General features: G+C 39.1%; 1 protein-coding gene across 3 annotated transcripts; it reads left to right on the top strand.

Moving 5' to 3' along the window:
• The first annotated feature begins 15,908 nt into the window (after window positions 1-15,908).
• On the top strand, window positions 15,909-22,225 carry LOC104110825 (probable magnesium transporter NIPA4). 3 transcript variants are annotated; one of them, XM_009620383.4, is made up of 10 exons: window positions 15,909-16,408; window positions 17,360-17,416; window positions 19,274-19,364; window positions 19,439-19,599; window positions 19,690-19,817; window positions 19,928-20,065; window positions 21,037-21,129; window positions 21,534-21,639; window positions 21,732-21,839; window positions 21,954-22,225. In XM_009620383.4, the coding sequence occupies exons 1-9, from the start codon at window positions 16,252-16,254 to the stop codon at window positions 21,836-21,838; spliced, it is 1,038 nt and encodes a 345-aa protein (XP_009618678.1). In that variant the 5' UTR covers window positions 15,909-16,251; the 3' UTR covers window position 21,839; window positions 21,954-22,225. The 3 variants fall into 3 exon arrangements, with proteins under 3 accessions (XP_009618678.1, XP_009618679.1, XP_070037690.1); XM_009620384.4 differs by having other exon boundaries at window positions 21,923-22,225; XM_070181589.1 differs by having other exon boundaries at window positions 21,732-22,225.
• Window positions 22,226-22,483: the final 258 nt, after the last annotated feature.

Genomic DNA, 22,483 nt, shown 5'->3' with positions numbered 1-22,483 from the left:
CGTGTAGAACTCATAACTACCCCTCAGAACCAAAGTCATGGGGTTTTCTCGCCCAACAAGAACCATTACCAAATTCTGAGCTATCTAATGACAACCTTATTCCAAACATACCTTATCCAAATCTGATTGCATTAATTCTAGGTCCGATAACCTCGTCTCATTCAGTAGAAGCTACTCGATTGACATACCACATCAAATACCATCTAGAATCTCATACAATAAGATCCGTACGCCAAACAAGCAACACCTCGAATATGATTAATAATGAAAAGGGAACCAGAGTACGAGGACTATCCAACACGTGTAATAGGTATACCAACAAAACAAAATATGTTTGTAGCATTTTGTTTCGTTGGAGAAGCAAAACACATGATATAAGTACAAAGAATCGTATCCAATATCTCATTGTTGCAGCATGTAACCCGATTCACACATAATACCATTGCAGCGTGCAATTCGATTCAAACATAATATTGTTGCAGAGTGCAACACAATCCAAACATAATAATCCGCATGGGGATATCCATCGAGCCAAAATGCTCGTACTTACTAGATACATGTGTATCAACAACAAGCACGCCAAGTGCATAAATATAACCTTGGGGAGACGGATTGGTACGAAGAATAAAAGACAAGCACAACTGCGATGCAACAAGCAAATCAACATCTTAGGAGCCACCTCACTTGCATATCGCCACAAGGACTAAACAGTGCCACCACATGAGTGTGAATAATCAAGTGGTCTCTAAACCTCAAGAATACAGGATCCTCCATACCTGACCTTTAGCTATGCCACTAAAATGACTGGTACATCACGCACACAGAATCACCTCAGGAGAAAAAATGTCATAAAATCTTCCGTTTCAAGTATCAAAACCTAAACATCAACAATTGTTAACCATACGACCTATATAGTACTAGCCAAGTATCCACACATCAATACAAAATGCGTCTTATATAACCACCCTTCTCAGGCGATATAAGATAGTGCTAGCATTCTCTCAAACATATGAAATCCCTCACACTGTGTAGAACTCATGACCTTCCTTCCGAAAATAAATTGTAACCTTGTCCATTTAATCATAATCTCATGCGGCTCACTGCATCTATCATGTTATCATATGAAAATACCGAGAATATATTATTAATTCTCAATCACAAGTAGAATAAACACTCCATCAACCATAAACCCTTCATTTACTCAATTTAGGAGAAGGTCACATCATGCAAAAAGATTTCCATACCCGTAGAATACATCAACCTCAAGTCGTGGTCAAAATCATCGCAAACTCTTCGGGATCCGTTTGCACGTAACCAAGTCATCAGAATTGAATCCCTCGAATTCAACCAAGTCACGTAGATTGCCAGCCCAAAAGTATTGCCATAAAAACACTTGTAAGGCCCTATCATACAAAAGGAATGAATCAGTTCTATTATGACGTTGATCCAAATCACTACTAAACTGACCCAACTTCTTTAGATTCCTCTTACTTGCCTTCAAGATAACACTTCTCTTTCCCAGCACACCATGGATCTCAATCAACACTTATTCCAGGTGACCCCAACACGAAACCACATTGCCTTAAGACCCCTAAGCCACTTTATTCCCTCTCGTGCATCCAATAGTACCTCAAATTGAAATGTCTGCTCTGAAGAGACCTTCTGCGAATCTGAAGTTATTTCCTCCACCTCTCTAACACTGCATCGCCAAACCGATAATGATGTGGAAATACTCCAAGTCTCTTTTACAATCCACTGCAACTCTAAATCCTTAGGTACCACATCTTAGATCTCGAACCCACTAGAACCATTCACGAGAGTCACCCACTCTGACCTAGTCCCGACTACGTAGCCAAATAACTAGTGCTACGTTAGCACATGAATACTTCAAAAGAAGAGAACAAGCGAATCCTTTCTCATTACACACTACATCCATAATTGACTATCAAACTTGAGCCATTCCACCACCATTATATATCAATAAGTTGAAATATAACACATATCCATCAAATTTCTTGCTCTTATTACCCCTAATGTCCTCTTCCTCAAGTCATAACTAATCCACAAACGTACCGGAATCCAGAAACTACAAAAACTCATGACCATGTGACCCAACCGTTGATGGTAGGCTCCCCCACTTGACTTTAAGATACGATCACATAATCTAAGAACCCACAATGACTGCTCATCCTCAGCTACCATGATCTCACGTTGTTACTCGAATGAATTTCTCATAAGCTCGTGTTACACCAGTCATAACACATTCTAAATTATCAGCACCAAATGCACATTCAACCTCATGATAGTTGTGCCATCTCCCTCAAGCGATCAAGACCCACATCATAGTCCATGCATCCCACTGGATCGAAGGTAAAACTCTTCATAGGAACTTTATAAGAAATCAAACAACCCTGAACCTTCTCATAGGAGATAGCCCACCTGTGTAACCCCATATCGATATCCTTCAATGACCTTGACATGGGCATAACCACTATATGTAATTAATTAATCCTTCTGAGTCCACACTCGTCCACCAGCCATAAGAATCTATTCATTCCATCAAAATCAACTGAAGGTCCAACAACAGTTTAAAACTAGAGACTATATTGCACCGATAAATGATAATCAAGCATTCACATTCCCTCTGCACTTCAAGTAAGCCATTTCTCCACATTCAAACTTTCTAAGTATAGAAGCCACTATCCCAAATGAAATGCATAGACTTAGTCATTTGTCCACAATGACCCAAATCATACCAATCTTTCTCAAAGCATGTGGCTACTCTACCACAAAATCCATAATGACACACTCCACTTCCACTCCGGTATAGCCAACTTCCAAAGAAAACCACCTGGTCTCTGCTGCTCATACATGACCTACTGACAATTCAACTGTCGCGAGATATGTCCAACAATGTCCTTTTTCATCCTCCGCCATCCATAATGCTGCCTCAAATCATGATACATCTTCGTAGAACCCTAATGAATAGAAAACCACAAACTATCAGCCTCCATAAGGATCAACCCCTTCAAACCATTAACACCAGGAACACAAATCCGACCCTAAAGCTGGAATACACCATCATCTCCGATGACCATTACTTAAGCACCACCTTGCAACACTGTGTCTCCAAGTACAAGCAAATGGAGACCATCATACTGACGAGCCTTAATGCATTCAAACAAGGATGACTATGCAACAACATAAGTGAGAACTCCACTAAGCTCGAAAATACCCAATCTCGCAAATCCAACGGCCAAGGCCTGAACATTCATAGCCCTAATGCCTCTCCTCCGCTGGAACAAATGCCAACCTCTCAATCATGAACCGATTAATCCTTCTCCTAAATCATTCATTACCACGACACATAAGTTAACACCCTACCATTCTGCAGCAGCACCGCGTGAAAATCGACACGCGAAGCATCATAATACATTGTGTATAGCACTGAACCCATGGGCAGTACCAATACTAGGCTAAAATGATTGAACACTCCTCCATAAGGAGACGATAATATTTCTCCCTTATAATGCCAGGAAGATATCCCGCACCACATCTGTAGCAAAACCACATCTCATTGGTGCCCAACTGATATCGAGTGCTCGATATCGTGTACAAATGAGTAGGAAGAAAATCAAGATATAACTTCAACTTAAATAGATTCGCACGATAAGGAATCAAGAAAAGAAAGTTCTCCTAATAGTCCTGTAGTCTCTCGAAAATAAGTACAGACGTCTCTATATTGATTAGCAAGACTCTACTAGACTTGCTCATGACTCATGAGACCTAAGCAACCTAGTGCTATGATACCAAAATATCACGACCCAATTCCCACCGCAGGCCGTGATGGCGCCTAATGTTATCGTTAGGCAAGCCAACAATTAATCAACACGTTGATCGATAGTTCATAACACATTTTGAAACAAGTGATAAAATAAATAAGCGGTGGTGTTTCATTTTCATTATAAAATACTAACCACATCTTACAAGGTTTGAACATGATCAAAACATAAAACAAAATGTCATACAGAAATGCAACCATGAACAATGGTCTAAATCCCCAAAACCAAGTGTAGCATCTACTGGAATATACAATGCTGCTACAACAACTGTCTGGAATAGGAAATAGACAGAATACAGTAAATGAATAAGATGGGGACTCCGTGTGCTGTTGACCATAACATAGAAAGTAACTCACCACATGGTCTTCTCAGCAGCTGTGTCTACGCGCCTGTATGGCCACCAAATGTACATGTCTTAGTACCTGCATAATTAGTGCAGAAGTATAGTATGAGTACGTAAATCAACGCGTACCCAGTAAGTATCTAGTCTAACCTTGAATAAGTAGTAGCGAGAGGTCGACATCGACACTTACTAGTAGTCCTATAATCAAAGTACAATAAAAGTGGACAGGTATGAAGCATAGAAATTAGCAACAAGACAGAAAAATATATATAACATGATCCTCAACATAAGAATAAATACGAAATCATCAAATACCATATATTGTCTCGAATGGAATATATGTGATCAATATCAGGCGCAAAATCCAAATTCGAGTCACGCTAATCATATATGCATTGACTACCTATCAAAATATTATGCAAGATTCTGCCGAGGGGAAAGACCTGATCCCATAAGAGTGGTGTTACATGATATTGTCGAGGTCGTACAACCCGATCCATAAGCGTATCTTATAATACTGCCGATGTGAATGACCCGCTCCCATAAAAACATTTCACAATACTGCCGAGGCAAATGCTCGATCCCAAAAGAATGGTGTTACATGATATTGTCGAGGTCATATGACCCGATCCATAAGTGTATCTCATAATACTGCCGAAGCGAATGACCCGCTCCCATAAGAATATTATCATAATATTTACGAGGCGAACAATCCGATCCCATAAGAATGGTGTTACATGATACTGCCAAGGTTGTACCACCAGATCCATAAGTGTATCTCATAATTCTACTGAAGCGAAGGGACCGCTCCCATAAAAATATTTCATAATACCACCGAGGGGAAATGCCCGATCCCATAAGAGTAGTGAAACTTTCGTCGGATCATTATCCCAACTCGCGAATATACATACGGGTTAAGAAATCACGAAATTTCTGGACAAATAAGTACAGCACGGGAGTAAATCTATAAGAGAAGATATAATTTCCGTGGCTAATCAAATAGCGCGCCAAGTCTCAAATAGCAAAGCTTGGTAAACTACGTAAGTCTACTCTCAGGATAAATCATAAATTAAAGCATTTAAACAGGATATATTAATTCAACTAGTACAGTTAAAGCATGGTATAAGTCTAAGTCTATCCAGACGTATAAAAATCTAGTATACACATGGACAGTTATCACCTCGTATGTACGTAGCTCCTATAATACATAGCACATAGCAAATAGAATACCTACGAGGATACGTTTCCTCTTACAAGATTAGGCAAGAGACATAAGATGTGGCATCCCGCTTCGAGGCCAGGAGATCTATTTTGCCCCTCAATTCCTCAGTTGAGGCTTTGACCTCGTCCACTTCGGACCTAAGCTGGTTGATCAGGGTTATCTTCTCTTGGACCTGTGAGGTTGCGGTGTTAGCATCTATGTTTAACCTTTCGTTATTGATCTCAAACACTCTGACATTTTCAACTAGAAGGTTGTGTTCATATTTCGCCTTCGAGGCCTCCTTTTGGGCTTTTTCCAGCTCGGCTTGGAGGACGGAGTAGTCCCTAAGGACTTCATCTTTTTTCTCACAAAGAGCTTTGTACATGTCCTTTTGCCGGACCTGCTCCTTGAGCTCGAACTCGAGATGACTCACCTCCATGCTGTCCCTGTGAAAGCTTTCATAGGGAAGTACCGAGGCCTGAGACACAAAGAAAGAGAAAATCATTAAAATTCCACTAAGGCAGAAATAACTCTATAAAGATACGAAGGAAAGGAGGCATACCCTATTCAGCGCCTGTTGGGCCTCATAGAAGAGGCTCGGTGCGTTTACCTCATTCATTTTAACTTGGTCCTCTTCGGTCACCAAGGAACAGAGGTAGTTGTCCACTTCGACTAGCTCGGACAACATGCTAGTATCCGTCGGGACTGTGAACATGACTGTCTTCTTCTGGTCAGGGCCTACACTTGGGGCGGGAAATTACTTTTCGAGCTTTGAGCTCGACTCGGCCCACCTGACCTCAGTTGTACGACCCTCTTCGGGATCTCCAGGTAGCCAAAGCCAGAGTAGTCCTCTAGTACACCGGTGTCCACACCCTCGAAAAATGAGTAGAGGGCTTCATCCACGGCCCGGGATGTGTCCGCTGGCTTTTCTTCAGTAGCTCAAGCCTCATTTAAATCGGTCTCCAGTGGGACGGAGACTCTTGGATATGAATGACGACATCATCCTCGAGAACTGTTATTCTCGGTACCGAATGGGCTTCTTGAGAAGCGGTAGCCACATGTTCCTTCTCGGGCTCCCGAGCTGAGAGGAATTCAGCCTTATGATCACTCCTCGCCTGGGCTACCATCTCTTGTGCGGCGTTGCTCGGTTCGTGAACAACGAAATCCATGTCTTCATACTCGGGGAAGTCCCTGAGCCGGTAAAGAGCTTCAAGGTCCAGAACCCTGGCACTGGAACTTTTCTTGGTATTGTTACTAATCCTCACTACGATCATTTTCTTCTTCTAGACCTCGGAAGGAGCGTCCAAGGAGTTGGGGGATCTTTTCTTCTTCTTCATTTTATCCCCCCTTCTTCGTAGCAGCTTTGGCAGTAGGCTGCAGCGAGGATAAGGGTCTTTCAGATGGAGACGAGGCCACATCCTCAGAAATTACCCAGAGTTTGATGGGCTTGGGCAAGCCGGTGGAAGGAAAAGACTTAGTCAAAATAATGATGAAATGAAAATGACTTAGAGGGAAATTCAACCAGAAGAAGAGGGACACTCACCATGATAACGAGCCTCCCACTTGCCTTTGAAAGCTTGCGCCACTCACGCTTGGGATAAGTGAGTTGTTTGCACATGCCCTCATCCCACTCCCTAAAATAAGGGACCATATTAGGGAGTCGGGCGATAGTTGCATATCAGAAAAAATGAGTAATGAGAATAGAGGGGTAAATTCAAAGGAGTAAATTAAGAGGAAACAAACTTACGTTTGGAGGCTTTTTCGACCTTAAAGTCATTATCTATGGAGCAGTCTCCGAGGATAAATTCTGTAAGAGGAGGTTCCGGAATTACTACCGGAAGGGTTGCTTCGGTGCCTGCGACCGAGGTAGATATTGAAGGAACAATGATTTGAGGCACCGATTTTAAGGTTTTAGCCATCTTGATTTGGGAACATGAAGTTTTGAAGGTTGATTTAAAGATTTGAAGACCTGTTATGAAGATTTAAAGGTAAAGTTTGAAGGTTTTAAGACAAGAGATGAAAATATGAAGATGTGGAGAACAATGTATGAAGATTTGAAAGATTGATGAACAAATAGAGAATTCGAGGGTAACTCAAGAAGATTCGAAATCGGAAAGTAAAAAAGTGAAAAAAGGAAACCAAAGCTTTTATAGGAAAGAAATAATAAATGCATGGCGTTTTGCATTCGGTAACTATCGGGGATTGTCAACCAGTGGCTTTACACGTGTCCGAAGTCAGAGCGACGTGACTGATGAGATGTTTTAGCTCGTCAACTTGCTAATGGCTGAAGGAAGGAACCAGGGTCAATTAGTCACTTCCCGTTGTTCCTATAAATCTACTATCCGATAAGTGAGGGAACTCTCTGTGTACTTGTAAAATCGAGGATAAAGTTATTGTCGATTTCCCGAAGAAGAAACGAAGGGCAACGTGATTCGACGTTGGCTTGGGTAAGCCCGGGGGGACGAATGACGCACCAAAAATCGAGCATGTCCAAACATGGGAAGAGTCGAGCTCCAGCAAAACAAAGAATCGGGGTTATAAGGAAGACGGTTAAATAGACGAACGAGGAGTCGAAATATCTGCCATCAGCCGGATATTACGGCGTAAATCTCGCCCGATATCAACTGTGGATCATATTTTTCTAGAAGAGAAGGATTTTTACCTTATTTAGAATTGTACTAGGATTGAAACTCCTCTACTATATAAAGGGGAGCACCTTTTTATTTTTCAACCACTGTTGGCACTCATATCAAAGCAATAAAGTTTGTTTTTGTCTTTTAGCTATCATTCAAAGTGTTCTTCAACTCTTCTTTTCTTTAGTTGCAACCGATCTCATCTCGAGGACTCGTTCGGAACTAGTTTCAGCATTCAAACTTAAAGTCATGCTTAATCATTCCATTATATTTTGTTTGATCGCCTTGTTTTTCTTTAATTTAATTATTTGTTGCTCTTAGATCATTCGTGTTAAATTAAATCATGTATCCTTTAAACTACGTACAAATTTAATTGTTACCCGTTTTAGGGGTAAACAAAATGCTAGAAGGGTTGGAGGCTCATTTGATGGCTCTTAGTCAATTTACAATGATTTTAACTTTTGTAATATTATCGAGATTTTTATTCCACCAACCTTTGTTATCTTACGCATTTCTGTGGTTGGTAATTGATAATATGAGAGAAAGTAGCATCGTTTGACGAAGTAAAGCAGTAGATTTTGAGGCAAACTCGGTATTTAGGTTACAGATAAACCAAAAGCTCCTTTGTGTACACTGTAGAGCGGAAGATGTAAGATAAAAAAAATGAAGAGTATAAAGATACAACTTAGAAAAAGACTCACATACAGTGATTGAGTAACATGAATGAGAAATAAATGAATGTATTATTTAAGATAGTGGACACCGGATCTTCTACAAGAATGTCACACAATAATAGACCTCAATGGAACTACATTCTGGGCTACAACATAAAGGTTTTTAGGTGCCTCTTGTGCTAGCTCTTTTTTTTTCTTCCTTTTTTGATGACAGTGGTGTAAGGGCCAACTTGCGTTAGCTCTTACAGTGAAAAAATTAAAGATAGTTCATGCTTAGCAATCACAATCAGCATTATGTGTCAGTGTCTTCTTCTCCTCGTCTTTTCTTTTCATTGTTGTTTACAAATTATATATCTAAAAACATATGGTGAAACTCCACCATTTTTTTAATTCGGTCGAAATTTTATTTTTCGGCAACTTTGTGGTTTGGTCGAATTTTGTTTTTTTCGGCAACATTCATGCTTATATTCATTGTTTATTATGATTGAGCCCCATTTTTGGTTCATTTACATTGGGTCTGATTTTACTACTGTCAACTATTGCCATTATGTTCTGTTATGTTCATTTGTTGCTCTCTTTATTTGCTAATTATTTTATTGGTACTTTATCCCTTATGTTCTATTTATTTGGTGCTGTATTTTGGAAAAGAAATGGTCAGAAATTGATTTTTCCGGCGATGGGTCATTGGGGAAGATGATGACTGGTGGGGTTAACTTAAATCCATGTGTCTTCATCTTATTTTTCACTTTGAAGTGTGAATTACACACATCTTTTGTGGGTTTGGCTACCTACCAATTTTGTGCCAAATGACATGTTTGAGATGTAGTTGGAGTGTTCAAATGGAACGAACTTAAGATGGAGTATCAAAATAAAAAGTGGAGACAACTTTAAGGGGCTATCGATATATTTTTCCTTTTTTCTTTGACATGAAAAAGCCTATCCAACCCAACCCCATACCTGGAACCTAAGAGTGTCTTTTTGCCACTTTGATCCTTAGGTGATTCGATCCCCTGATCTTATTAATGGAGGTGGCGGGTCCTCACTACTAGGCTATCTTTCCCTTATCTTAATGTTGTCGAAAAAGATAGTCGGACAAAGAAGCGCACTGAACCAAGAGAAGCTAATACATTAGTTTTTCAGGATGTCTGAAGAAGAGATGATCATGTATATCAAGACCTGGAAAATAGAAATTAAAAGCTTTAGACATTATATAACGACCTAACCAGTCGTTTTGATCTCTAGCATGTTGTTCGGCGGTCTGGGACCTTGAGTATCTCACTTTATGTATTATGACTTGCACGTATTGTCGATTTTGATTTTCGAGAAGTTCGGAGTTGATTTGGAAGAATAATTCACAATTTGTAAGCTTTAAGTTGGGATATTTGACCAAGGTTTGACTTTTAAGTAAATGACTTTGAAGGTTCCTATAGGTTCGTAAGGTGATTTTGGACTTGGGCGTAAGTTCGGGTTGAGTATCGGATGGTCTAGGAGCGTTTCAGTGCTTATTATCGGAAGTTTATATTTTAAAGCTTTTGAAATTTGTTGAGTTTGACTTAGAGTGGACCTTGGTGTTATCGGACTTTGGGTGGTATTCCGGGACCATGTATAGGTTCATATAGTTGATTGGAAATTATATGTGCAGTTTGGTCGTGATCCGGAATGTCTAAGTGTGATTTGGGCGCGTTCGACGAGGTTTGATGGTTTGAAAGTTAAAAGAAGGATTTTGATCATCGATTCGTGGTTTTAATGTTAATTCATGGCGTTTCGAGACTTTGGACAAGTTTGGATGAGGTATTTGGACTTGTTGGCATGGTTGGACGGGGCCCCTCTCGGGTGTGTTTAGGGATTGTTTCAGACCAATTCCCTTTGATTTGAAGTTGTTGGTTTCTGGTGGCAGGGGTGTGCATCGCGATCATGGAGAAGGACTCGCGATCGCGGAGTGTCGCATGGAGCTGAGAAGAATTTGTTCTTTGCGATCGCGATGCTTGATCTATGTGTGCTTAGCGTTCGCGTGGTGAGGGTCATGAACACGATGGGTTAATGGGGCTTGCCTGTTTTGGTGAGGGTCCTCATCGCGATCACATTATGGTCTTCGCGATCGCAGAAGGTGAATTTCTAAGGCTAGAGGCTTGGCATTCGCGTTCGCGGAGCTGGACTCGCGTTCGCGTAGGCTTGTAAGGCTGAGTGTCGCGATCGCGAGTGGGACCTCGCGTTCGCGTAGAAGGATTTCCCGGGCGAGGCTGTTTGACCTTTGTGATCACGAGGGTGTTTCCGCGATCGCCAAGAGGAAAGACCTGGGCAAAATATATGTTTGCAAATCGAGAATTTGCTCATGTCAACTCATTTATCTCTTGCTATCATAAGATAAGAGATCGAGGCGAATTTGGGCGATTTGGAGGAGTCATTTTCATCATCTATCATAAGATAAATGATTCCCACTTGTTGTGCGTTAAATACATGGATTATGTATGGACTTAAATATGTAAATTGGTAGAAATTGTGGAATTCTTGAAGAAAAAAACAAGAAATGGTATTTTGAGTTTTGACCATGAAATTGGTCATGAAATTGGGAATAAATTATATATTTGAGTTTGTGGTGCTATGGGTAATATTTATCTTCGAGAATATTTGGAATCCGGGCGCGTAGGCCCATGGGTTGACTTTGTTGACTTTTTGTGTGGAGTTGAAAATTTCTTCTAATTGTTAAATTTCGAGTCTTCGAGCATATTTTGATTGGTTTGCTTGTTCTTTGACTACTTTTGGATCGTTTGACAATGGTTGGAGGTGTTAGAGAGGGGTTGGAGCTGGTTATCAGATTTCAGAGCGAGGTAAGTCTCTTGTCTAACCTTGTAAGGAAAAATTTACCTCGTAGGATGCTATATTCCTTATGTGCTACGTGTTATGGGGGCTTCACATGTATGAGGTGATGAATGTACGTGCGTATGCTAGATTCTTGATTATGTCCGGGTAGACTTAGACTCACACTATGATTTTACTATTTTAGTTGAGTTATCATTGCCTGTTTAAATGCCTTAATTTATATTTTAGCATGAGACTAGACTTGCGTAAAGCATTGGACTTGTTATTTTAGATACTTGACGAGCTACTTGATTAGTAATGAAAATTTTACTTTATGGATTTCTTCTGCGTTATGCGTATTCGTTTGAACGTTTTCTTAAATTTCATAACTCATATGTATATTCGTGAGTGAGGCCATGACCCGTCAAAGTTTCATATTCTTATGGGATCAGATCGTTCACCTCGGCGTTATGATGTAACATATTCTTATGGGATCGGGTTGTTCGCCTCGACGGTTTATGTAACATATTCTTATGAGATCTAATCATTCGTCTCGGCGGTACGATGTAACATATTCTTATGGGATCGGGCCGTATGCTACGGCAGGATGTTGTACCACCATTCTTATGGGATCGGGATGTTCACTTCGGCATAATCGTGTGTGATATTCGATAAGGAGTCAGGTACCTACGAGTCCTTCTGACTTGAGATGTGATATTTAATTCTATATTGATCCTTCTCTAGCCCATGCGAGGTAGTATCCGATTTTGAGGACTTAGTATTTTCTCTTCTGTCGAGGATCATGTTATACACATACATCTGATTCACTGCTTTTACTTTCTATGCTTCATACATGTTTACTTTTATTGTACTTAATTTATTGGACCACTAATAAGTGTTGATGTCGACCCGTCATCACTACTTCTTCGAGGTTAGGCTTGATACTTACTGGGTAGTGTTGATTTACGTACTCATACTATAATTCTGTACTAATTGTGCAGGTAGTGAGACAAGTACATTTGGGTAGTCATCTTGGCGCATAGGCATAGCTGTTGATGAGATTTTGAGTTGCATTCCATGTTACGATCCGCTGTACACGGGGTCCCCTCTTATTCATTTACTATATCCTGTCTATTTTATATTCCAGACAAATATTGTATTAGTATCATACTTCCTAGTAGATGCTCATGCACTTGTGACATCGAGTTTTGGGGATTTAGATTCTATTCTTGGTTGTAATCTGTTATGATATCCTGGTTTATATTTTGACCACGCCCGAAAATTTAAAATAAAAACAATAGTATTTTCTGTGAAAATGAACTATTTCAGCTATTTATTTAGAGGGGTATTTTAGATTATCTATTAGCATATTGATTTCATCGTTGGCTTGCTTTACAGTAGTATTGGACGCCATCACGACCTATGGTGGACTTTGGGTCATGACACATTAGACATCTAATATTTTCTTGACATTACATATACCCATGAACTTGCGAGACGAGAGAGTAATACTATAGAAAAGCCAAGAACAAGGAGTTCCCGAATGAGATGTAATACATATGTTGCGCCAAAATATACAAGACCAACAATAAGGGCTTATACTGGAAACAGGTCTGTCAATATCAAAGGAACACTAAGAACGGTTGGACAACACGAAAATAGCATCACCAATCCAATGAGATAATAATGGTAACAATATCACGACACAAGACAATGGAAATATCAGCACAGACCGGATCTATTTTACAATTCTATACCACATCCGAGAGAAGCAATGACCCTATAGTACTAAGGACAAAAACATCAACTCTGTTACGCGGCACCTTACTGAGATGTCTTGGAAGGGCAACGTATGGCTAAGCAACTGATGTCTGTGCGGCTACTATCTGTCAACTGGGGTCCCCTTCGTATGCTAGATGAGACTGTCAATGCCGTACAGAAAAACCGATGTCAAGAGAAATTGAGAGAACAGAAAAGAGAATAAGAATGAAAGAAAGTTTGATTGCAATAATGAAAGCTATTACAGAAAGGCAACACAGTGTCGAGGGGGAGAGACACTAGTACAAAGAATTATTTGCTTACTTGAAAGTTTGACTACTTGATCACCCTAATAATGCTTAAAAAAAATAAATCAAAGTTACAGGACATGATATAAATAAGCTAGAGAATCATAATGAAAATACAAGAAGTAAAACTACTCTATATTTATAACAAAGGGGACTTAGATTCCTACAAGGTAAAAACAAGTTTGTTGGCAGCAACATTGTCTTTAGCATCAGGGTCTGCACGCGCGGTGCTGGCCGTAGGGCATGGGTCAATTGCGCTGACAACGGGTGCGCGCTGGGGCGCAACCTACTGAGGGGCGTTGTTGGCATCTGCCTGCAGTTGGGCGCTGGTGAGGGCTATTGGTGGGGCGACAAAGGCACATACACACTTATCATTTGGAGCATCCAAGACCACGGGGCCATCCATGGCGCTAGGCGTTGGGAGGCTTGCCAGGACGCCATGGGGCATGTTCAAGGGGTTATAAGGCATGGCTAGAAAGCCGCCCCATGGCATTCTCCCCCACCTGAGTTGGCGACATTCTCGAAGTCTTACTTTCAAGATAATCATCAATCAAGCTCTTGTAGGCTTTGAGGTTTGTTCCCCTCTCTCAAGTATTCTCCTCTGTATCATAGCCTTGCCATTTCACCAAGAACTCTTGGTGATCTTTCCTTGAAGAGTGAATCACTCGATCATTGAGAATAGCTTATGCACGCCTTTTTTCGGTTGAATTGGGGCCTCGAATACTGGGTATTACGAGTTGGCTCCGCAAAGGATCTTCCATGTCAACCCGAAAATATTTCAGAAGGCTGACATGGAAGACTGGATGAATCTTCCATCAGGTTGGAGTATCCACCGTTATGCAACTTTCCCAATGCGCTTCTCAATGGACAATGGTCTAATGTATTTTTGCAATAGGCGAGGGTCATAGACTCCTGTAAATAAGTATCGCTTTGGAATTTTCACCATCACTTTATCTCCCACTTGGTATTCAACAAAGTAACGATTTTGATTAGCATGCCTTTTCATCCGCTTTTGGGCTTTCACAAGATAGCTTTGCACTGTCTCCAAATTTTACTGCCACTCTTTCGAGAAGCTAGCGACTCGAGGAGATTTTGACATGTTGTGGGAATAGCGGCTGCTGTCCGGTAACAATTTGAAAAGCACTTTTGTTTGTGCTAGAGCTTTTTTGTGAATTGAAACACAATTGAGCAGCATCCAGAAGCTTCACCTAATTCTTCTGCGGTCCGGTAACAAAACGACGGAGGTATTCCTCTAGCATGCCATTGAACCGCTCCGTCTGGCCATTAGATTGCGGATGAAAACTTGAATTGTGGCTCAACTTGAACCCGAGGCACTTAAAGAGTTGAGTCCAAAAGTTGCTAATGAAGCGAGAGTCGCAATCACCAACGATGTCTTTAGAAAGGCCCCGATATTTGACAATATGAGAGAAGAAGAATTGAGTTGTATCTTCTGTTGATATATATTTTGGGTCTGCTATAAATATAGCGTATTTTGAAAACTGATCTACCACAAACAAGATAGTTGTAAGATCTCCGACTTTAGGCAATCTGGTGATGAAATCCAATGACACGCTTTTCCCAAGGTCTCTTTGGAACAGGCAATGGCTCCAAAAGTCCCGCTTGTGTCAAGCGGTCAGACTTGTCTTTCTGGTATACTGGGCAAGTTTTCGCATACTGAGCAACATCATCTGCCATTTGAGGCCAATAATAATCACGACGCAACAATGCCCTGGTGCGTTCTTCCCCTGGGTGGCCGGCCTACAAAGTATCATGGCACCATCGGAAGAGTCCTTCGAAGATCTCCTCCTTTAGGAACATAAAGTCGGTTCTCTTTCACCTTCATGAAAATTATTAGTAAATTTAGACAATTGAAGAATTTTGAATAGTGTAACACAAGTTTAAGAAAAATAAAATTATTCCAAGAGTAAGAAAACATATATCAATGTTATAGTAAAAGAAAAATAGTATCAAAATATTAAGCCAATTAACAAGTTAATACATAATAGTAAATGTATAGTACTTGCTAATTAATAAAGAATGAATAAGGAATAAATAATTTATTTGATTATTGTAAGATGTGTATCCTTTGATTTTATATAGATTTTGTTATATTTCTGCACACTGTATTAAAAAATAAAATAACGATCAATATTTATTAAAAAATAATATATTAATATTCTGTCAGATTGCGGTACTTACTAAAAGGTCAATATACAAATTATAGGGTCACGTCACGAGTTTACTACTGTTACTATCAGATTTTCTAAGCTCCCTTATTAACCACGCAAAGAAAAGCAGTTTTGATTACTTACGAAAAATCGAAAAAGAAAAAGATAAAAGAAAGCAGATAACAAAAAGAACAGCCCCCCCTGATATTTAGAGGAAAGAGTGTTGTACTCTTCATCAACCGGAGTCATAGGTGTGTCACAATTTTGGTAAAACCATTTTCTCCTATATCCCACTCCTCTTTCTTCTTTCTTCTTTCTTCTCACCCCCGATCTATTAAGAAAACACCCTTCACACCTACTGCCTATCTACTTCGCTCTTTACCCAGATCTTCAATCCCACTAAAATTCTTGATTCAATTTCCCAGTTGAGCAGCAGCTTTTAGCTGAGATTGAGTATTTATTAAGTGTATGTTAGAACTTGTGTACATATGAAAGAGTGACGAATTGGGTTTAGGAAATTTTTTGATGGATACACAAAGCTGGAAAGATGTGTACAGGGGCATGTCATCCGATAACATCAAGGGGTTGGTTCTTGCTTTGTCATCAAGCGTATTCATCGGTGCTAGCTTCATTGTTAAGAAAAAGGGGTTAAAGAAAGCTGGTGCTTCTGGTGTCAGAGCTGGTACTAACATTTACACTCCCTTTTCAATTTTGAAATAGATATAGAAGATTCATATATAATTGATTTAGTTTGCGTGTACTTGTGAATTTCTTTGCTTTAGTGAATAATTGAGGACTTCTTCTTAATAATAGCCTTTTCCAACTTGAATGTGGAGATGCTGTTGACCTCTTCGGTTAACTGTCCCTGCTCTTGATGTTACTTGGCCATGATACTCATTGTCCTTTCGATGCTATTTGGACTTGGTTGAATCCATTGAATATGAAATGTTAGAATAATTATTGCTGTTTCAAGTGGTATTTGGACTTGAAATTGGCGTGTTGTGGATTGGTAAATGTAGTGTAGCCTCAAATAGTCAACCAACAAATCCATCTATAAATGATTGCCAACCCTATTTGCATTTGTTGTTCCAAAGTACTATAGTTGCTTGATTTCCAAAATTTTAACCTTAAACATTTGTTTGGAAGGTACTCCCACCGTCCCAATTTATGGGGCACTTTGATTTTTAGTTTGTCCCAAAAAGAATGTGACATTTCTGTATTTAGAGACAGTTGAACATTAGAACTCCTTTTACCTTTAATGAAATGATTTGTAGCCACACAAATATCTAAGGCTTGTTTTAGACCCCAAATTTCAAAAGTCTTCCTTTCTTTTTTAAACTCCATACTTAATCAAATGGTGCCACACAAATTGGGACAGAGGGAGTAGTTCATTACATAGATCAACTAATCAACCACTTCAGGGCAGCATGCCCAATGCTCAATCTGGGAACTTATAGTTAGAAAATTTTGACACATGATATATTTGATCTTTCATCTACATTCACATTAGCTTTTAGGATTCTTATACTTTACCAAGTGTCTTTTCATCTCCTACATGGTTTATAATGCTTTTCTTTTAAGTCAACGTTTGGTAATACACTTTTTCTATGACTTAACATAATTTATTTTGCAGGAGTTGGAGGATATTCATACCTATATGAGCCTCTTTGGTGGGTCGGCATGATAACAAGTGAGTTATATACTACAATACAGTTATTGGCTTCACTTTTTTACCCCCTGTTAAATTAAAGAAATTCGAACAACCCCCCCTCTTTTTTTTCTGGCTTATATGCAGTATGTTGCATAGTTTTCACTGTTAATGTACATGCTCTATGAAAAAGAACAAGTTTTATGCGTTATTTGATTAAAATATAACTATTTCTTGCTCCATTAGATCATCCTGCATGTTCTTGTAATATGCATGATGTGATTAAGCCTCTCCCCTTGTAAGAAGCTTTTGGTTCTATTTGTTTTTGGCTCTTCTTCTTTTCCCTAATAAATAAAATAAAATTGGAAAATATATATCAGCTTCATCAAAGAAAAAAAACAAGAACTTAAAAAAAGATAATTTATTGAACATTATATCAAGCATTAAGGTAAACTATAAAGTCTCTTTCTTTGAATGACATGCAGCTGTCTAAATCTGAAACTGTATCTTGTTATGTATATGTCCGCTCTCTGAGTTATCTGGTATTCATGCTACAAAGTTTTAGGTTTAGAAAGAATAATTTCATGAAAACATCATTTGGTGCTAACTATTTAAGTCCACCAACCAGCCTGTCTCTAACAAGCTCCTCCTTAATGCTCATCTTCTGAATTGCTTTACTTGTTCAAGCCAGAGGGGGATCCTCATCTTTCTTATATCCTGGTTGTAACTTTTTCTTGATGAAATTATGGTGGGAGGGCAGGAAGTTAATCTGTTAAGAGTTTAGCAAGATCGATCCTAAGATGTCCTGTCTAAGACCTTCAATTTGCTTATTATAAATATTCTTCCTTCTCGGATGATCAGGGTGGAATTATCCTGTTCCAGTCTGCTCCATGTTTTCTTCCTTTCCGAATAAGAAGTGATGAGAGGGGGAATGACGATATTACTTTTGGATGGAAGGCTCCCTGCAGAGAATAAGAAGAAGGACAGTGAGGTGGCACTTGGCAGAAGGGCGGCACGGCCTGTAGGGGAAACGTTGGAGAAAGGCTGTCGCCAGATGAGGCATTAAAGCAACCCATCTGACTGACCTTGTAGATAACATTGATCAATAGGGTAACTGACTAACTGTACTGGAGCTAATCAAATATCTTTTGTAATCTTAAAGCTCTTGCATCTTTTTGATGCCATTTAATGCATCTACTTACTTGATCAAAAAAATTCTGTTGATTCCTTCTTCTCCATTAAACTGATGAAAATTCTTCCTTCCCCAACCATCATGTTGATACCGCATGATTGTCTTTTCTGTTAATGTTGACAAGATTGGCATGGACTTGGAATTTAACTGCTTTTCCAGATATTAATGGTTTCATTGACATGAATTGAAGTTTATTTGACCAAAATCTGGTGGCCCTTGGTGTTCTTATCCTACCATTTCTCTTGTGTTCTCTTACTACAAACATAGAACCATTAAAGGTAAAGTTTCTGTTAAAAATAAATGGTGAAGTTGCCATTATTTGGTATAATAGTAGTTAAAAGGAGAATTGGGTTCCGAATGAAGATGCTGTTAGTACTTATTTTTGGAGAGTATGTCTTTTATGCAGGATCTGTGAAAATTCTAGACTTGTACTTATAGCGAAGTATCTATACAGGTTTGAGACTGAAGATAAACTACTGTGTTTGACTTTATTTCTTGAGACATTTCGTGGAGAAAGGATGTATACTGTCTCCAAACTGGCTTTGCAAATATTCTTCCTATTTTAATTGTTCAACCATTTCTTTCTCTTTTTCATTGTATTTGGATCTGATTATTTTGTTTTCTGGCAAGTGTGTCTGGATTTGATTATTTTGCTGGGGTCTGATTCTTGAAGATAGAACTCTGACTGCTTGCTGCTATTGCAACAGTGATTGTTGGGGAGGTAGCTAATTTTGCAGCTTATGCATTTGCCCCTGCTATTTTAGTCACTCCTCTTGGTGCACTCAGTATTATAATCAGGTATAGTATACGTTGTAACTCATCCAGATCTAACTTATGAGTTGATTAATGATTAATTTGTATTTGAACCACAGTGCTGTGCTCGCACACATTATTTTGAGAGAGAAGCTACACACATTTGGAATTTTAGGTTGTGCTTTATGTGTTGTTGGGTCCACCACGATAGTGTTGCATGCTCCACAAGAACGTGAGATTCTATCTGTGACGGAAGTGTGGGATCTTGCTACTGAACCAGGTAGTTTCTTGGTTCATATTGTTGTTGTTTCTTGTTTCTCCTTTTTCTACCTGATCTCTCGAGCTCAACATCTTTTCAACTCTCCTGCAGCTTTTCTCCTCTACGCAGTGGTGGTGATAATAACTGTCCTAATTCTTATATTCCACTATCTTCCACAGTATGGGCAGACACACATTATGTTTTATATCGGAGTGTGTTCACTAATGGGTTCTTTATCGGTATGTAACTGTTCATATCTGATTTGGTTCTTCCAAATAATTGTGTATTTGCGTTTCTCCAATTTCCCACATGTATTTTTCTTATTGAGATTTCCGCTTTACTGTAACAGGTTATGAGTGTCAAAGCACTTGGAATTGCTTTGAAGCTGACATTATCAGGAACAAATCAGCTAATATATCCACAGACTTGGGCTTTTACTTTGATTGTCATTGTGTGCATTCTTACCCAAATGAATTATTTAAATAAGGTGATTAACTCCTCCCTTATCTCCTTATTTCCTTCCTATGTTCTTCCCACATAACTGCAATCTGCTTAATGAATTTGTGCTCTAAGTTTCTCCAATATATCTGCAGTTTGCGTGATAAAATTTGTGCATATCTTGCTACTAATCAGTGAAAAAGGTTTGTGCATATGTTGCTAAGATATGCCAGCCTAGACTTGCTCTTGCAACGTAGTCTCCTGTCGGAAGATGCGGCATGATTAAGCATACATTTAACTCAGGTTCATCGTAGAAGTGAAAATAAACAATTAGGAGAATGCAAAGCTGCTTCTGTTTTGTAAAGGGAATTATAATCTCCGTTCTATATAATGAACATATTATAGAAACCCTATCTGATTTCATGACACAGTCGACATTATTCTTAAGTAAAGCTTAGGGCTAACTTCATCTGGCCTGGGAGTGTATTGTTGCCCAGGATCTATAGATAAGACAGCTTAGGCTCATCTCACAGATACCTTGGATTTGGAATCTACTATTAGGACAGAACGTGGACTGAAGACTCAAACTTCTGCCGTTTTCTGAAATTAACATTTTATATTTAAAAAATCATAGGAAAAAGCGGCAAATTGGTTGTTATTTTGTGCAATATTAAAGTCAAATCATAAAAAGCGCGATGTACAATAAGTTGGAACCAAAAAAGAAAAAGAAAGGAAAATGAACAAGTTGGAAAAGCAGAGAAACAATACGAGGAGGAGACCTTTATTAGTACAGGAGAATTTACTTTTAGGCTTAAATTCCCATATTTAACTGGGTTGGGATCAACTTGAACAGAGCTCAGTAAGGTTTAAGCTTGGCTTATTTGATGAAGTTCAACCATGTTTGTACGTATCTAAGGATCCACCCTCCGAAGGAAAGGCAAAAGTGAACTTTTTTGTTTCGTGCTTTTAGTCATTATTTTATCTGTCCCTCACGCTCTCTTTGATGAATCTTCAATGCAGGCCCTGGACACATTCAATACAGCAGTTGTCTCTCCTATATACTATGTCATGTTTACCTCTTTGACCATTTTAGCCAGTGTAATTATGTTCAAGGTAATAACTTCACCTCATCTTAGACATTTTAGTTTTCAGTTTTGCTTTGTGAATAATAACTATAAATTGTGCTAGAACTGAACTCGGTGAAACATCAAGTTTGCTAAAGCCTTTTCCTGGTTGTTTCATTATATAGTTTCTCTGTTCAGCCCAATCTAGGGGGTGATCAAATATGATTTTATTCAATCAGTCCTTTTGAACACTATAAACATGGACATGCATGAAGTTAGGCATATCCAACTATTAGGCCATCTAATAACATTTTGAGGTCTTGTGTGGTTGAATCTTTGAAGGCAATTTGTTCTAATGCTTTAGGACAATGTGAAGCTTTTTGAGCATCCATATTTATTTATTTTCATGGTATTCATTATATCTTATTCTTCTCGTTGTGTTTGAGTGAACAGGACTGGGATAGGCAAAATCCAACACAAATTGTAACAGAAATGTGTGGATTTGTGACAATTCTTTCTGGGACTTTTCTTCTTCACAAAACCAAAGACATGGTTGATGGTATGTTCTGCGGCTTTTCTTGTGGTATTTAAGCTGGCATTGTCATAGGGTGACCAATTTCTCAAAGCATGTTTTAATGGAATCAAATGCAGGTCCTGCCATGCTGCCTGTGCGACTTCCCAAGCACGGTGACGAGGAGAATGGTTTTGGACAAGAGGGTATCCCCTTGAGGCGGCAAGATTCCTTGAGATTACCATAATGTATGATTCTTTCCTTTTCCTTCCTTTCCTATTTATTCCCCACTTCACCAACATGTCCAACTGTTTTAACCACCCAAATTCAGCTGCACCATTCTCGTAACTTTTATTTCTCAGAAGAGACCACACTCAGATTGTATACTACTGGGGCACTGTTTTGTCATATTCAGCGAGGGAAATGAAGGAAGAGCCTTTTCACACTGTCTTGGAACCATGGAAATACCAGAAATTTGTTCATGTAATTGCAAAGCCTGTAGTTAATCACACATGGTCAGTTCCCAATGAATTTCCTAGCAGATTTGGTTCCACGAGAACTATTGTGAAATACCTGTAAAAATTATGAGTATATTTGATTAATCAACAAGAACCAGATCTGTTTGGTTTTGGTACGACCCATCGTCCATTCACACGTATCAAACTAAGCTAGTTTGGCATTTGTATTAACGGAATTGGTTCTCACTTTGTAATAGAGCAGGCAAAACTAGTCCTATGCATCTCATAGATGTAGGATATACGAGCGCTGGTCTGGGACATAGTCAATGATCAAATAATTGTTTGGCCTTGTTCCTTGATTGTTTATGGATTTCCATGCCACTGACATTGTGGGAGAAGGAGAAAAAACTTAACACACAGGATTTAACCCGATT

Source organism: Nicotiana tomentosiformis, chromosome 7, assembly GCF_000390325.3.
Source record: "Nicotiana tomentosiformis chromosome 7, ASM39032v3, whole genome shotgun sequence".
In the NCBI taxonomy this organism is placed as follows: domain Eukaryota; kingdom Viridiplantae; phylum Streptophyta; class Magnoliopsida; order Solanales; family Solanaceae; genus Nicotiana; species Nicotiana tomentosiformis.
Note: the sequence above shows the minus strand (reverse complement) of the source record. Positions and strands in the feature narration are given on the sequence as shown.

What these genes read in the sequence shown, in the direction of transcription:
- LOC104110825 (XM_009620383.4), top strand. Translation starts at nt 16,252, where the DNA reads ATGGATACACAAAGCTGGAAAGATGTGTACAGGGGCATGTCATCCGAT. An exon ending in GCACTCAGTATTATAATCAG is followed by an intron (nt 19,365 to 19,438) that starts GTATAGTATACG and finishes TTTGAACCACAG; the next exon opens with TGCTGTGCTCGCACACATTA. An exon ending in GGATCTTGCTACTGAACCAG is followed by an intron (nt 19,600 to 19,689) that starts GTAGTTTCTTGG and finishes ACTCTCCTGCAG; the next exon opens with CTTTTCTCCTCTACGCAGTG.